A 19059-nucleotide genomic window follows, 5' to 3' on the forward strand; every position below is an offset into this window, starting at 1 on the left:
GCTCACGTCTATTGTTCCATATGTCGACCTATTAGAAGTGGCTAGAACGACCCGTTCTGGATTCAGAACGACCCATTCTGGTTCCACTAATCATGCGTTAATTTTGAATTTGGAACGGTTCGTTCTGATATCAGAATGACCTATTCTGATCCATTCGTCATATGTTATTTTTACATCTGGAACAGCCTGTTCTGATATCAGAACGATCGGTTCTAAAAGTGAACAGTAAACAGTTTGGTAAATAAATTCGCACAGTTGCTATTTGAGTAATTTTTTAAAAAAATAATATTATTTTGGTAAAAAATTCTAATTAATCACTAATAATTAGAAAAAAAAATCGTAAGGTGTTACATTTTCTCCTATCTCTTTAATAAAAAGAACATTATCCATATTTTTTCTTTATCTAATTTCTTTCCTTGAATTCAAATACACTATCATTCCATCTTCAAGACGATAATAAAAATAACCTTGCACAGTATATTGTGAATTTATTTAATTAATTTGATGTTTGGTCATATAGAATAAGTATTAATTCTTACCTTCCGCGGTGTTCTAAATATTATTGGGGGGATCTTTCCCGGAAGGTCTAGCCAGTCATTGTGTTTGCCAGCTTTTATCGGCAAAAGTGACACAAGTTTTGGGAGAAATGCTTTAGAAAATAACGTGGGAAATAAATAAATAAAAATAGAAGTTTATACATTTCTTTTATAACAATTACATTCGTAATTTTTTATACTTTATTATATTTTATATAAAAAAAATTACTTGAATTATAACATGTTTAGTTAGGTCCTTGTCAGCAACCCTTAGTTTAATGAGTAATTTAGTATAAATAGAGTTTTATTTTCAAATCAATACATTTAGCAAAGTTTCAGTTAGCTTTAAGTTTATGATCACGGGTTTATCTTTCAAATCAAGATTTGAAAATGAAACAAAAAGAATGTTAAAATAAAATAAAAATGTTAAATTCTATTCTCAATTCTCCTTATAATATTTAATGCACACTTTCAATTTTTCATTTTTAATTATACAATTTTATTTTAATTTTATGAGATCTATAATTTGTTTAATTTTTAAATATTCATCTATTAATCATTTAAATTGTAACATTGACAGTTATATAACATTAACTATATGATATGAAAATTAATATTTAATAATATTTAGACTAAATTTTTTAATTTTAATTTTAATTTAATAATAAAATGTGATAAAAATAGGATAAAGATAAAAATTAAAAATACAATATCATGTTTGAATGCTAATTATCATGTCATTTATTAAATTAATGTTGAATAATCATGACTAACAAGATTATAAGAATTGTTTTGGAACATAAGAAGCCAACTTGAAGTTCCTACAATCCACTCCTATCAATACTAAAATAATATTTAATTAATAAAAAATCATATTTTATAAATATAAATTAATCCTTAATATATCATAAGTAAAATAAATAAATTAAAATCAATGTTATAATTTAAATCACAACACAATGACATTCAACTAAAAGACTAAGATTACATATTTTATAAAATTAAAAAACAAAAATTATATGCTTAAAAATTAAAACTACGAATTAAATATTCTAACAGTATAATTTAGCAAAATAAAAATAAAAAATCGAAACAAAAATAACTTTTCGTGTTTGCTAGTAACACTAAAATGATCAAATCACGATTACAGATAGCGATATGAAAAAAATGTCAGTGTTGTTATCTCATTATTCTTTTACAATTGTACAAGTTGACGAAAGGGTTAGTTAGAAGTATTAATTTATTTATGATATGATTGGTTCATAATTTGAATGAACTTCACGCGCCCTTCTCAGAATAATAATCAAGCTTAGATTAAATTACTTAATTATTTATACGTTTAAATTCCCTTTGAATGCTAAAGAAAAAAAGAATTAATCATGAAAGTTACAAAAAAAGATGTATTTACGTAAAGTTGTAGTTTATTAAATATAATGATATTTATGAATAAAAAAAGTATATAAGGTATCAAAAAATACTAATATTTAAATTATTATTATTTATTCTTTTAAATGATTTTTTAATGGTAAGTTGATGATTTTTTTTTTTGGCAATGAATACACTTTTTCAGTAATGCACGTTCATGAAATTTAAGCTTGATTAATTTGTATAACTTACTTTAAAGTTAAATTAAAATATACTTACATTGTAATTTTAACTGCAATATTCATATTGTAAAATAAAAATGATTAAATATTTGATAAGTCGAACTTAAATAACTTCTTTTATTTTTTGTTCTTGCTAACCCTTCAATTTAATTGAACTACATTTATGAAGACTTATCATAATTAATAAAAATTACTAAAATTGACTTCGTGATCAAAGGCTTGGATAGACTGTATGAGATATTAGGTTCTATCTTAGTGCTATTATATTACACCAAATTAAAGAAAATTTTATAATTAAAACAAAGAATTAAGTTAAGAAAATTACAAATATTTAGGTACAGTAAACTACAAATAAATAATATAAATTGTTAACATTTATATTTTGAATAATTTCTTTTAATGTCAAGTCCACAAAATTTAAGTTTGATTAAATTTTTATAACTTAATTTAAAATCAAATTTTATATATTTATTCAGTAAAATAAATAAAATTAACTAAATATTTGATGTTTTAAACTCGAATAAATTAATTTACTTACATTTTTGCAAAGTTCTTAATTTAAATTAACCATATTTGTAACGATACATGCCATAACTGTTAAATATTTCATCAATATATGTTAATATATATTATCATAATTTATTTATTAAATTATAAAACAAAAAAATGTGATTGTACATTTTTAACTTATTATTGTTAATTTTTTTGAATTATTGTGTTGTGATGAATTATTGATTATTTGTTGAGAAACTTTGATATTAAGAAATTTTTTATGAGTTTTTAATCGTTGAGAAGTGTAACAATCTATCATGATCCCTACATTTAGTGGAGTCGCATTAACTACATTAGTTAACCAAAAGAAGTTATTAAGTTGGATAACAAATATATACATGAATAGAAAAGTACTAGTAAATCACAAGGAACAAACTAAAATATTATGTATATACAATCATCTAAAATAATATTATACTCCTAGTGTCGGTTAAGCATCTCTAAACGGTTATCCCAAGTGTAACTCTTACACTAGGACAAAACCTCCTAAACCCGTAGCGATTACCACGTCCTGCTCCCATTCACAGTATGATCATTGCAGTCCATCCACATGGAATCAGAAGGGAAAACTAGAGTTAAATAAACAATCATACAAGCATAAGAACAAACATCTATGCTACTCAATCATCAAATCAACAATCACCCTCATAGAGTCACACCATACACTCTATCATGCAACAATCATGCAATACATGTAACTCATGACAGATATCAATGCATATCAGTCATCTAATGCGTCATCACATATTCACCTAGGAGATCTCCCTAACAACAGAGCAGTATAAGTGACATCTCGTCCTATCGAAATCACCCCGATCGCTTTTACGCCCGTAGCACCCTATTAGGTCAACAACAAATAAGGATATCAAATCCCCACCGGGTGTTTACTCGGATAACATCACTTACACAATTGGAAGTTCAGTTTCACCATCAGGTATAACACAGTTGGATATATACTTACCACGACCTTAGCATGCATTACCAAGTCATTTTTGGAGTTCGTCCACTGACTATATCCACAAGGAACCACACAACTTTCCTAGTACTTGGTTAAGGGAATAACCCTCGACCTCATACTCGGCTCCAACACTAGTTAAGGACTTAGAGGAGACTTATCCAACCTAGTGGCCTATCCAAGCACCACTCTCACCCAAAACTAGTGGCCTATCCAAGCACCACTAGTCTAAGGCTAGACACATGTCATAAGGCACCACATGCAAACAATGCGTCATTCATCATACATGGTCAATCCACCATCATGATCAATATCATCCACATAGGAACATACATACATATCCAATCCCGTTTTAAAGCATTCATACATACCTTTCTAAGCATACATATGAACCATACATCACCACAAATCATATACCATACATACATGATCCACCATCAACATCAAAATATGCTAAAGCATCATATTCAATTGTAACACCAAGTACACTCACGCCTGGCGCAACCCAGCTCACACCCAGCCTAAATCCAACCCAAGAGTCCTAGGGCTCTCTCCCGCTCGGCGCAATTCACATTGTGCTCGGCCTGACAAAGTCAAAGACTTCCAAGGCTTCCACGCCCAGCGCACCCAACCACGCGCCTGATGCCATATCAGTAAAACATCATACAAAACCACTATTTGATATCATGCCTGGCATGACCCTCTTTATGCCCGACGTGACTCATCCAAAGGCTCCCATTTCAAATCATACCCGACCCGACTAACCTCATGCTTGGCGCAACTAACCCCACACTCGGCATGATTAGGAAATGACTGTCTCTGTTGAAGGAAAGCCCAAATCCAAGAACATGCACCCGACGCAAATTCAAATAGTAGCTCCCACACCCATAAAATTCCATCCAAAACCTTAAAAATCATAAGAATTCCACAACTTATGCTAGCCATACAACATGATATCCAATCATCATACAATCTAGAAACACACTCAGATCCTACATGCACACACCTAGTGCATCAAAATCGTCAAATTCCCAAAAAAAGGACCTGAAACCCCGAAGTTAAGAAAATCGTTCAATTTAGCCATTGATTCCCCCAAAATCATGCACCAATTGAGTTTCTAAATTCACATGCAACCAAATAACCTATATTCTATCTTTCCTCACCTAAAGATTGGCTCAAAATAGCCAAGAAATGAGAAGAAGAAAAATTTTCCCCAAAGCTTGACCCGTTGTCTTCAATCCCCCAAAAATAAGCATCCTAACCTGAATTCTAAGAAAAGACTGAAGATTAGTAATCTATGGAAAAAAAGGAATCAGACAGAGAAGTCTGGAAGAAAAAGGAGCTCACAGTCTCAAAGTCATTTTCTCTAAATTTCTTTGGAGAAAGAACTTATGAGGCTCTGTTCTCTAAAAAAACATTATATACCTTTCCTCCTAAGAGTAACTAAACTCTAGATAGCTCACCTAGCACTATGTTACAAGAAGTATCTTTGGACAAAGATTTAGTTTGACCTATAAGGGAAATGTATATAAAGTTTTCTTTAAGACTTGAGCTTCATAAGCTCATTCTTAAGAAAACTTAGAGATAGTCTAGTGAGAGGAGCTCTAAAATTGATGAGGATAGTTTCACTTCTGAATTCCCAAATCTTTTTCTCCCCTTCCCCTATAGTAGATTGGTGACTGTTTTGAGGATTCAAGCTTGGAGAGCTGAGAATTGGAGTCTTGTTGTGTTGTGAAAACCTTCCCCAAAGGAAGTTATTCTTCTTCTTTCTTCCTTGTTTCTCTTCAATCCAGAGATAAAGGAAGCTAAAACTCTATTCTTATTGATTTATGTAATTTTATGAGTTTGAATTCATTGAAATTTGTGTCTATGTTGTTGTTGATTTGAGGATTTGGGTTTTTGGTTATTGAGGTTTTGGTGCCTTGGAGATGTGTAGAATTTGAACTTGTAAATGGTTGCATATTGTTATTTTGGATGAATATCATTTTCTTATGATGTGTAGTTGTGATATATGGTGTTGCATGTTGGAACCTTTTTGAATTTCAAGTGGATTTGAGTTGATGAGTTCACTTGTAAACTTGCTAAGTTTAGATTTCACCATTATGCGAGGTGCAGTTTCAAGGCATTAAGGCTAGAGTAGGGATGTCAAAAAAACTTGTATCCATGGATATCCACAGATAATATCCGCAATGGGTAAAAAATGAATATTGTAAATAGGTATTCATGGGTAACGGGTACAAATATTTTTTATACCCATATATTAATGGGGCGGGTACGAGTATCATAGTATTTGTATCCATGGATACCTGTATCTACTAATATTCAATTTACATAAATACCTTCATATATGTATATGTGTGTGTGTATATATATATATATATGTTGACTTTATTGTGTTGAACTCGTTAATATTCTAATTCTTAAGATGTTTTCAAGATTATGTTGAACGTGATTTTATTAAATTTTATAATTTTATTTGAACTTGTATGAATTTGATTTTATTTAGACTTTGTTTGGACTAATAATAATTATATGTAATTGAGATATTTTATTTTAATAATTATTGTTTGAACTTTAAACTTATATGATTGAACGTTTAAAATTCAATTTCTAAATCCACTTATTGTTATTATTATAATTATGAAGAACATTTGAATTTTAATTTTATAATCTTCAAACATTTTTATGTAACTTTTATTAGAATTTTAGTTATAACCTTCAAACTTTTTATACAAATTTTATTTTGTAGATTTTTATATCTTTGAAAAGAAAAAAACTGCTATAAATAACTAAAATATATGGTTAAAATATTTGTTGAATATTTTTAAGATATCTTTTTTAGTAAATATCTACGAGTATCCACAGTTATCTATAGATCTTGAAAAAATATGTGGGCACCCAATTAATAGATACCCATTTGAATTTGGGGATGAGTACGAGGCAGATATTTATTTGACTAGGAGGGGTAGCGAGGGGCTACTACCCATATCCGTCTCAACCCATTGACATCTTTAAGCTAGAGACTCAATGCCTTATTGACATCGAACATAAGATTGGTAATGTTGGGTATGAGTTAAAGGGGAGTTTTTTTTAATTTGGTCACGTTGGGCATAGATTGAATGGCACCAAGTGTGAAAGCCTTGGAGCAATTTGACTTGGTGACATTGACCCTAATTAATTGGTGTCAAGTGTGATCAAGATAGATGCTTTGTGCCTAGGTGACATCAGATGCTAGTTTAATGATGTCATGCATGAGTTAGATACATGCTCTCTACCTAAAATAAGGCCAAGCATGGGTTTTTTCCATGTTAAGTGTGATTGTCACAGGTTCTCTACCTCATCCACATCGGATGCAAGTTGATTGACATCGAGTGTGATCGAGCTCGAGAGCTTTTTGCCTCAATTATGTCGGGTGCAAGGAGAATAGTGTAGGATGTAGGTTGATTAGTGAAATTATGTTGTTTTCTTACATAAGTGTTTGACATGTATAAGTTGGTTGAATCTATTACATGTTATAGGTTGTATGTTACCAGTTCTTTATAAATTCATATGAGATAATGTAGATTGATAATTAAATTGTTGATAGTTGTATGTTGAATGTTGAAGTGGTTGGGTTGAGAATGCATAAGACATAATATTGAATTGTGTTGAAATGTGATTTTAAAAGTTGAATATCTCATTGTGAGGATATTGTGTTGTGGTACTCTAAGAGTTCAATTTGTTGAAAACTCTTCTCAGGAAGTTGACCCTCAAAATAAATAGTTGAGTCTTCTCTAGGATCTTAGTTGATGCGATATGTGGGTAAAGTTGAGGCATAGTATCTACAAGTGACCACAATATAGGAGCCAAATTGAGTCATGGTATAAAGCGATCAATTTAGAGGAAGGTACAAAGTTGGGGGTCAAAATTCCTAACTAAGTACTAGATAGGGCATGATATTTATAGGGTAGTTGGTGGACTAATCCTATAAATGGCTTAGTTTTGCATGCTAATGCCATGGTAGACCCTCACCTAAGTTGTCCTACCCTAACATGACTACTAGATTTTCCTAGTTTAAGTGGCAAAATCTGAGAAATCATGTTATGGATTTTTATTCAAATTGATTGTTGATCTAGGTATATTGAAAAGATAGGTTGTTGATTCAGTAGGGTCAAGCTACTTGGACTACTCACCAATCTTGTAAGAGATCTGTTAGTTGAATGTGTACGATGTATATAATTGTTGTGTTAAGCATATGATGTATGGATTTGGTTGAGTTGTTTGTTTGCTATGTTGTTGATATATTGCACTTTGTAATGTAAGTTGAAGTTATGGTTGTGTTGTTTACCTTAAAATGATTAATGAATGTCAGATTGTTGTGTTAGGAAAACGTTGAGAATTATGATATGCTTAGTTGAATGGAGTTATATGTTGATGTAGTAGTATAATTAGATAATCTTTTTCTACTTTTTGATTATTTGAATTATTAGCTTACCCTTACATGTTTCCAATTCCATTGTGATTGGACTGTAATGATCATACTTTGTATGAGAGGAGGGCAAGGATAGACTACTGGTGGAGTTCGTGTTCTGACCATGTTGGTAATGACAATGTTGATCTTTTGAGTTACCTCGATGTAGTTGGTTTTTAGTTGAATTCCTTGACCGAAAACTAGTATTTTTCATACTTGAGTATCGAATTACTGTATGTGTATGTGTGTGTGTATATATATATATATATATATATATATATATATATATATATATATATATATATATATATATATATATATATATATATATATATATATATATATATATATACATACACACATATAGAGACACACACTTACTATATGCTTTCAATTATTGTTATATTTTACATATGTATATATATATATTAGATGACATGTATATCCAAGTACTGTGTATGCTAATCCTAGGTAGTTTTATTTATGTTTCCGCTGCTAATAAATTGACCGTTAAATATAGGAACCATGGGTCAATGATGAGTCATTAACAAAAATATAAAAATGTCAATTATAAAAATCAACAAAATAATAAAGTAAATAATTTTTTTAATATATAATTAATAAATAACATAAAATGTCACATCTTTATCTAACACTCACATTCTTTTTATATGAGGAACAAAATAATTAATAATTATTATGTATCAAACTTACATTTTGAGTAATTTTTATAAATATTAATTTTAAATATCATTTTAATAATTATTTATATCAAACTTTAAGTGATTTAAAAATATGTAAATACATTTGTTTATAATTGAAACTTACTTATATTTAAAATAGTATATTATATATCAAATTAAACTAACATAGTGAAATATAAAGTATAGTTCTTAAATTACATAAAATTTTAAACACTTAATCCACTTATGAAAACTTTAGAAAAATATATTAAATTAATAAGAAAAAAGCAACTGTCACAATAATGCAAGTAAGATTTTCTTTTACTCAATGAACTAGAAATACTCATGACATAACAAATATTTTTAATAAACAATCATATTTCTTGAAAGTTATTAACAACACATGTTAATTAAGTTTTTCATGTAACATGTCATGATTCATATACTTAATGGAATCACCTACTAACAACGGAACAAATAAAAATACGATTCCTACCTAAGGTTCATAAAGTTATAGATTTTGGAAAACATTATATATATATATACACACACACACATAGTAATCCAAAATTATACTATATGATCCTAGGTGCCAATCAAGCAACTATATCAAAATAAACAAAAGTAGTCTGGGGCTACAATGTCAACAACATGACTCACCAAAGCTCCTGTCCATCTTCACCTAATCCTATCCTGCTCCTATGTAAACATGATCATCGGAATTCAACCACTAGGAAACATGCAAGGGTAAGCTAAATTTCAAAAGAATCAACATAATATAAATATAGATGAAATACTTTATACTACCAACACCAAAATGTCACTACAAGAAAATAGGTTATTCGCAACAACTTTTTTACAACAAAAAATAAGTTGTTGGTAAAAACAATCATTTGGCAACGACATAAAAATTTTGTTACAATAGGATTTTATTTTTGTTAACAAAATTAATATTGTTGCGAAAACTATGTGTTGTTGGGAAATGTACTACTTTATGTCAACAATATCAGTAGTCGCTAAGAAAAGGTGTAATGTTATGTCAACATGTTTAAAGTTGTTGGGAAAAAAGATAACATAAAATATTTAAAACAAGATGAAAATTTATCTAAATGTTTAAAGTTGTTAGGAATGACACTTTTGAGAAAAATATAAAGATAAAATATTTTAAATAAGATAAAAAAGTCGTCAAAATGTAAAAAATGAGACTTGAATCCTTAATCTCTTAACTCCAATAATAATATTATAGCACTAAACTATTAAAGTTCATTGATATTATATGAAAGTAATAATATATATCTTTAACATGGACTAAAATTTTACACTTGTTTACTATTATTAAATAAACTTATAAAAATACATGTTTATTTGATTTAATTATAATTTTCAAAAATAATAATTTATAAATTATATTATAATTAAAACTCATATTTGTTACTATTAAATTAATTTTATAAAATATATGTTTATTTTATTTAATTATAACTTTAATAAGTAATTAATTTACTTATAAATTATATTACAATTAAAATTCATAATAAATAAATATTTTTAATTTTATAATAACTAATTTATATTATAACACAAATTTAATATTTACAACTAATAATTTTCTTAACAACTAATAATTTTCTATAAAGCATTGAAATCTAAAATCTAAATTAAAATTTAAAGTAAAATCGAAAGAGATGAGATATTAAGTAAATCTCCAAAAATTCTACAACTAAAGAAAATTAGTTAAAAATAATTTTGTTAAAAAATAACTTCCTAAAATCACTCATTTTCAAGATAGATATTCTAATTAGGAAAAAATAGTCACTTCATGTTTTTTTATAAAATAAAATTTACATAAAGAAAATAATAATAAAATAGTTATTTACAGTGAATTTTTTGCATGATTAAAATTGGATACAAGCCTATATATAGGAAAAACTTATGTCTTTTGTTATAATTATAGATTTATCTATATGCTACAAACTTGCTCATACAAATTATTATTTTTTTAAGGGTGTTCATACAAATTGTTAATGGTAGAATAATTAGAAGTAGATCATATTTTTATATTATGGTGTCAACAAATTCCAAATTATATATAAATATAAATAGCGGTACAAATTACAAAATTAATTTTAAGTTTTGGTTTAAATTATTTCTTTGAAGTTTTTTTATTTTTAAAATATGTTTTAGTTGTTGACATTTTAATTTTGTTACAATATGAATTCTTTTATCAACTAGATGAGTGAAAATTATATGTTGTTAGCAAAAGTAGTGTTTTATACTAACAATATTGACAGTCGTTGAGAAAAGATATTTTCATATTTTAATGTATTTATTATCGATAGATATACATTCTTTTTATATCAACGATATAACAACTGTTAACAAAGAAATTTAAGTTAACATATTTTACGTCGTTGGACAAAGTACAAACATAAAAAAAATGTCAAAAATAAGAAATTCATAACCCTTCACTCTAACTACAATACTAAACCACTAAGTCATCAAATTTTCTTAGCATATTTTTGAAAATAATATATATATATATATATATATATATATATATATATATATACTTTAAATACGAATCATAAATTAACATATATTTATTACTATAAAATATAAAGCATGTATTTTTCATTTTCAATTTTTTTTCGCCAAGACTATAACTTTCTTAGAACAAATGAATTTTAATAGTTTGTAATTTTAATGTATTAGATATTATAGATTAGAGAATTCAATACCAACACAACCATACTTTAAAAGAAATTAAAAAATGTGTTCGATGAAATTAAAGGGAAAGCACTATTCAATTAGAAAAAAACTTAATTGAACTATTTTTTTTATTTTTTAAATATCTTTTATCTATGAGGTTAGTTTTGATTATATAATTTTTTAAAAATAAATTTGGTGGATGCAATTAGTTTAGATTAGACAATATTGTTTTTAATTTTAAAATATTAAAAGAGATTATATTTTAAAAAATTCAAATTTTGAATCAAAATTAATTTTTTTTAGAAAACTTGAATTTTAAATGGATAAAAATATATTAGTTTAGATTAGATTGAATTTGATAATAGATAATTTTATAACAACAAGACCAATTTTAAATAAAAGATATTTTATTTTAATTGAGTCTATTTCAGTTATAATCAACAGATAAAGGAGATAAAAAAATGAAAGTAAAAAGAAAAAAGATAATAAAAAAAGATATATATTTAGTGTTATTGAGGTTAGTTATCAGAAAACAAAATATAGAGATAAAATTTAAAAAATAGGTTGATAAAACATATATAAAGGGATTAAGAGAGTAGAAAAAGTAATTGAGAATAAGTTGATGCGTGAAGAGTTTTAGAGAAGAAGTAATTGAGTACCATCTTGATTACAGTTGTTTGAATTGGAGAATAATTGAAAACCACATTCAAGGTAAGATTATTTTTATTTTAAATATTCACTTGTTATTTTCATGTGATTTGAAATATTTTATTTTATTTAACTTGTGAAGGAATCCATTAAATTTAACAAAAACAATAAAAAGAGAAAAAAAAATTACCATAAAATGTGTATGAGAGAGATGGAATCAATGTGACTTTCTGGAATTTGATGAAGAAGTACTTAGGTGAAATTAAATGAATATGTGAAGATTATTCATTATCAATGATAATTAAATCTAATATTAATTTTATTAAACACACTTTTTATGGACTACTGAATTCATTAACTTATTTCTTGTTTGATTACTTTTTTGTTTATTTCAGATTCGAGTGTAGATGGTATAATTCCTTTTTGGCTTATATCAGGTACATGCAAAATTTAATTTACATATGCTTAAATTATTTTGTAGGAGAAATTAATTTTATTCTTCTTTCACTATAAATTTTATGCCTGTTATAAAGTTTGTATAGTTTTTTCTCTATGTCATAATATATAATTAATTTAAATTTATTTTTTAAAATAATAAATAAAATAGAAAGTAAAAAATAAATTATATTATATACTTTTAATATAAATACGCCAATATATATAATGTGAATTAATATATATATATATATATATATATATATGAGATTTTATAATAGTCATATTTTATTAGTAATATATTTTTAATATAAATATATTTATTTAAAAATTATATATTATTGTCGGTAGAAATATATTTTTTTTATACTAACGATATACCAATTGCTAACAAAATAATTTAAATTAACATATTTTATATTGTGGGACAAAGTACACATATAAAACATTTGAAAGAATATAAGAAAATATAAAAAATAAGAAATTCATAACACTTCACTCTAACTACAATACTAAACCACTAAGTCATCAAATTTCCTTAACATATCTATAAATATAATATATATATATATATATATATACTTTAAATACGAATCATAATTTAACATATATTTATTACTATAAAATATAAAGATTATATTTTTCCATTTTCAATTTTTTTTATCCAAGATTATAACTTTCTTAGAACAATTAAATTTTAATAGTTTGTAATTTTAATATATTAGATACTATAGATTAGAAAATGTAGTACCAACACAACCATGTTTTAAAAGAAATTAAAAAATTTGTTCGCTGAAATTAAAGGGAAAGGATTGTTTAATTAAAAAAAATTAATTGATTTTTTTAATTATTTTAAAACATGTTTTATCTATGACGTTAGTTTTGATAATATAATTTTTATAAAATAAATTTTGCGGGTGCAGTTAGTTTATATTAGACAATATTGTTTTAAATTTTAAAATATTAAAAGAGATTATACTTTTTAAAATTCAAATTTTGAATCTAAATTATATTTGTTTAGAAAATTTGAATTTTAAATGGTTGAAAATATATTAGTTTAGATTAGATTGAATTTGATAATAGATAATTTTATAATAACATGACCAATTTTAAATAAAAGATATTTTTATAAATGAGCTGTTTCATTTATAATCAACTGATAAAGAAGAAAAAAAAATGAAAGTTAATAGAAAAAAGATAAAAAAAATATATTTAGAATTATTGAGGTTAGTTATTAAGAAAACAAATAGAGATAAAATAAAAAAAAAGTAGGTTAATAAAAAATATATAAAAGGATTAAGAGAGTAGAAAAAGTAATTGCGAATAGATTGATATGTGAAAAGTTTTAGAGAAGAAGTAATTTAGTATCTTAAAATCTTGATTACAATTGTTTCAATTAGAGAATAATTGAAAACAACATTCAAGGTAAGATTATTTTTATTTTAAATATTCACTTGCTATGTTCATGTGATTTAAAATATTTTATTTTATTTAAGTTGGGAAGGAATCCATTAAATTTAACAAAAACAATAAAAAGAAAAAAAATCATCATAAAATGTGTGTGAGAGAGACGAAATCAATATAACATTCTAGAATTTGATGAGAAAGTACTTATGTGAAATTAAATGAATATGTGAAGATTATTTATTATCGATAATAAATTTAGTATTAATTTTATTAAACACACTTTTTACGGACTACTAAATTCATTAAATAATTTCTTATTTGATTACTTTTTTTGTTTATTTCAGATTTGGGTGTAGATGGTATAATTCTTTTTTGCCTTATATCAGGTACATACAAAATTTAATTTACATATGCTTAAATTATTTTGTAGGAGAAATTAGTTTTATTCTTCTTTCACTATAAATTTTATGTCTGATATAAAATTTATATAATTTTTTCTCTATGTTATGATATTTAATTAATTTAAATTTATTTTTTAAAACAATTAAATAAAATAGAAAGTAAAAAATAAATTATATTTTATACTTTTATATATAAATACGCCAATATATATAATATAAATTTATATATATATATATATATATATATATATATATGTGTATGTATATGTGTGTGTGAAATTTTATAATAGTCATATTTTATTAGTAATATATTTTCAATATAAATATATTTATTTAAAAATTATATATCTAATATATATATATTTTAGCATTACATTATATTCAATATGATAACATATATTTAAATTTAAAAATTATAGTAATTTTAAAATAATAATTAAATATGTAAATTAAGAGATTTCTATAAAAATGTGAAATGTTGAAATTTTTTAAGTTAGGGAAGCTTTTATAAGAAAGTAGCATGGTGTAATATTTAAATATTTTAATTTGAAATTTTCAGGAATTGTGATAATGACTAAGCAAAAAAAGAAATGGATGAAACTTAAGGATAGAACTTTACCAGAATATATAAAAGGACTCGAAGATTTTTTAGAATTTGCTTTCTCTGGACCGAAGCCTAAAAATACAATTAGGTGTCCTTGTTACAAATGCAATAATGTTAGTTTTAAGACAAGAGATAATGTGATGAATGATTTATTAAGGTGGGGATTTGATTCAAGTTATAGGCATTGGGAGTATCATGGAGAAACCTCTGGTGATTCATCATCTGATACTGATAATAACTCCATAGATAATGATAATGACTTTGATGTTAATCTTGAAAGGAGTGACGATGTCCAAACCTACTCCATGCTTTACGACATGCATCAAGCATTAAATGCAAATACAGATAATGTGTTTGATCATCCTATGTCTAGTGATATCAATGAAGAGCCCAATAAAGAAGCTAAAAGGTTTTATGGTTTGTTGAAAGATGCTGAACAAGAATTATATCCTGGTTGTCGAAAATTCTCAAAATTATCCTTTGTTGTGCGTCTCTTCCAAATAAAATGTCTTTATGGGTGGAGCAATACTTCAGTTGATTCATTGTTAAAACTATTGATTGAGGCTTTACCTGAAGGTAATGTGCTTCCTGATTCAATGTATGAGGCTCGAAAGATAATTAAAGATCTTGGACTTGATTATGTCAAGATAGATGCTTGTGTGGATGATTGTATTTTGTATAGAGGAAAGTATGAAAAACTTGATGAATGTCCTATTTGTAAGAAAAGAAGATGGCAACCAAATAGGAACAAAAAAGTCTCAAATAAGATTGTTCGTTACTTTCCTATAAAACAAAGATTACAAAGATTATTCATGTCAAAACAAACTGCCGAAGACATGAAGTGGCATAAGAACAAAAGAGTTGATGATGGAGTTTTAAGGCACCCAGCTGACTCTTTGACTTGGAAAACATTTGATGATCAATATAGATCTTTCTCTTCAGATCCACGTAATGTGAGACTTGGTCTAGCTTCAGATGGTTTCACCCCTTTTGGTATGATGGGCAATGAATATAGTATGTGGCCTGTGATTTTAATTCCTTACAATTTACCCCCTTGGTTATGTATGAAACAATCTAATTTCATGTTATCACTTCTTATTTCTGGTCCAAAGAGTCCTGGGAATGATATTGACGTTTATCTTCAACCACTAATTGATGACTTAAAAGAGTTATGGGATGTGGGTATTGAAACTTATGATGCTTCATTAGGACAAAATTTTCAACTACATGCAGCCCTGTTATGGACCATCAATGATTTTCCAGCTTATGGAATGCTATCTGGCTGGAGTACTAAAGGATTATTAGCTTGTCCTTGTTGCAATATAGAAACTCACTCTTGCTACTTGAAAAATTGTCACAAACCATGCTTTATGGGCCACCGTAGATTTTTACCTATTGATCACCATTGGCGTAAAAACAAGAGCTCATTTGATAATACAATAGAGGTAAGGCATGCACCACAACCATTGACTGGAGATGATGTGTTAGCACAACTTGAAAGTCTACAACAAGTGATTTTTGGAAAATCTACAAAAGAGAAACAGAAAAAGAAAAGAAAACAAAGAGAAGAGGTAAATCATAACTGGAAGAAAAAGAGTATATTTTTTGAATTACCTTATTGGAGGAAAATATTATTAAGACATAATTTAGATGTGATGCACATAGAAAAAAATATTTGTGAAAGTATTGTTGGGACATTATTGAATATAGAACACAAAACAAAAGATACCTTAAAATCTCGATTAGATTTGCAACTTTTAGGACTTAAAAAACAACTTCATCCTATTAAGAATGGGGATAAGTATATAATTCCTCCTGCACGCTACACAATGTCAAGAGTAGAAAAGACTACATTTTGTCAAGTGTTGAAGGATGTAAGGTTTCCTGATGCTTATGCTTCAAATATAGCCCGTTGTGTAAATGTAAAGGAAATCAAGATTTCTGGGCTTAAAAGTCATGATTATCATGTTCTATTCGAAAGGATCATTCCCCTTGCCATAAAAGGATTACTTCCAAAAGATGCTTGTGATCCATTAATTGAATTATCTTTATTTTTTGGTGATTTATGTTCTAAAGAGTTAAAAATGGATGATTTAAATCGTTTAGAAAAGTCAATTGCAATGACTCTCTGTAAGTTAGAGCGTATATTTCTACCATCCTTTTTTGATGTTATGGTTCATCTACCAATTCATTTGGCAAACGAAGCAAGACTTGGAGGTCCAGTCCAATATCGATGGATGTATCCTGTTGAAAGGTTAGCTTAAAATTTTTATATCTGAAATCTAAATATTTTAATTCTTATTCACCATTTAGACTACATTTTTTATTGTTAGATTTTTGCGCACACTTAAAAGTTATGTGCGTAACAAAGCACGTCCAGAAGGTTCTATTGCAGAAGGATATGTAGTTGAAGAATGTATGACATTTTGTGCTAGATATTTGGTTGATATGGATTCTAGATTAAACAGACCAGATAGATATATAGATTGCGAAAGTGTTGATCGCAATACTTTGTCAGTGTTTAAAATCAATGGTCGACCTGTTGGAGGAGGTTCTTGGGAAAATATGAATTTATCTGAAATTCAACAAGCTCACTTTTACATATTACAAAATTGTGATGAAGTCCAACCTTGGATTGAGTAAGTATGATCAATCTATTTTTTTATTAAATAAAAATTATATTTGTTATGTTATTTTAATATTTATATCTTTTTTATTTTATAGGGAACATGTGACTAAGATAAGAAATGAAGATAATAAAAATGTGGAAAAGAAACACAAGGCTCAGTTTCAAAAATGGTTTGAAAATGAGGTAATGAGATTTATTCAAAACTAAAGTTTGTTGGAAGAGTTTAAAAAGTTTTACCTTGTAACATATTTCTATGTATTTTAATTATTTCATCAACATCAATATGTAGGTTATTCGATTAAAACAATTACGTGATGAAAGGATCAATGATCAACTAGTAGCATTATCAAGAGGGCCAGATTCTCGAGTACTCATTCACACTGGATATATTCTCAATGGTTTCAAATTTCGTACAAAGAGTGCTGAGAAACACTTAAAAACTCAAAATAGCGGTGTGATAGTGAAAGGAGATGAGTTGACTGGACATATTGATTATTATGGGGTTATTCAAAAAATCATTGAAATAAAGTATTTGGATAATAATTACGTTATCTTATTTAAATGTGATTGGTTTGAGGCTCCTTCTCAAGGAAGAAATCAAGGCAAAGGATATAAAAAAGATGAGTATGGATTTATTAGTGTCGATATTACAAAGCTATATTTCACAAATGACCCATTTATCTTGGGTACTCAAGCTGGGTTAGTTTATTATATACAACATAGTGACAAGGAAAATTGGTATACAGTAGTAAAAGTCAAACCAAGAAATACTTTTGATTTGCCACTTGATGAAGATGACTTAGAGCCATACCAACTCAATGAATTTAGCGATACACATGTAGAATTGGAAATACCATTAACAAACCAAAGAGAGATTTTAAATAGAGATGATGTGAGTGGAATATGCTTAGATGAGTATATTACTAACCAAGAAGAAAATTCTGAACATTCAGATGAAGCAAGTGATTTTGATAGTGATGATTATGAAGATGAAAATTCTTTAGGTGAAGATGAGCATTCAGAAAATGTGGATTCTGACTCCGAATAAAAGGTATGTTTTGATATTTTTTTTAAATATATTTTAGACAATTTTTTTTATTTTTTATTTGTCCAATCCAACATGCTTATGATATAGGTTGGCATAACATTTGGCTTGAATGTAATTCAACACTAGTTCTAGCTACACTAGAGGATGATAACATGGTCCCTTCAGTCTTCTGTAACAAATGGAGGAATTGTTTGAAACTATGTCGGACGATGACTTTCAATTCATCTCATATTTTTAGGGAGGATGATTAATCTTATGCTGACAAGATGGTACATTATGGGTTAATGCATAGGTTGTCTTTTGTATGGTGGATATTCTTCCCTTTTGTTACGACTGTTTTTTTTTTCCACAATCGTTGTTGATTGCCTTTGTTTCATTTATGTTAATGTTGCATA

At 26.9% G+C, this 19059-nt stretch overlaps 1 protein-coding gene across 1 annotated transcript; it reads left to right on the top strand.

The window, feature by feature from the left end:
• Positions 1–14378: 14378 nt before the first annotated feature.
• Positions 14379–18864, top strand: LOC145950132 (uncharacterized). The gene is made up of 5 exons (XM_083061087.1): positions 14379–17241; positions 17321–17626; positions 17712–17799; positions 17906–18667; positions 18752–18864. Exons 1-4 carry the CDS (start codon positions 14954–14956, stop codon positions 18662–18664), a joined length of 3441 nt encoding a protein of 1146 aa, XP_082917213.1. The 5' UTR covers positions 14379–14953; the 3' UTR covers positions 18665–18667; positions 18752–18864.
• The last annotated feature ends 195 nt before the right edge of the window (positions 18865–19059 follow it).

The sequence above is a fragment of the Cajanus cajan genome, chromosome 7 (assembly GCF_000230855.2).
Source record: "Cajanus cajan strain Asha chromosome 7, NIPB_CcT2T_4, whole genome shotgun sequence".
Taxonomy (NCBI): Eukaryota; Viridiplantae; Streptophyta; class Magnoliopsida; order Fabales; family Fabaceae; genus Cajanus; species Cajanus cajan.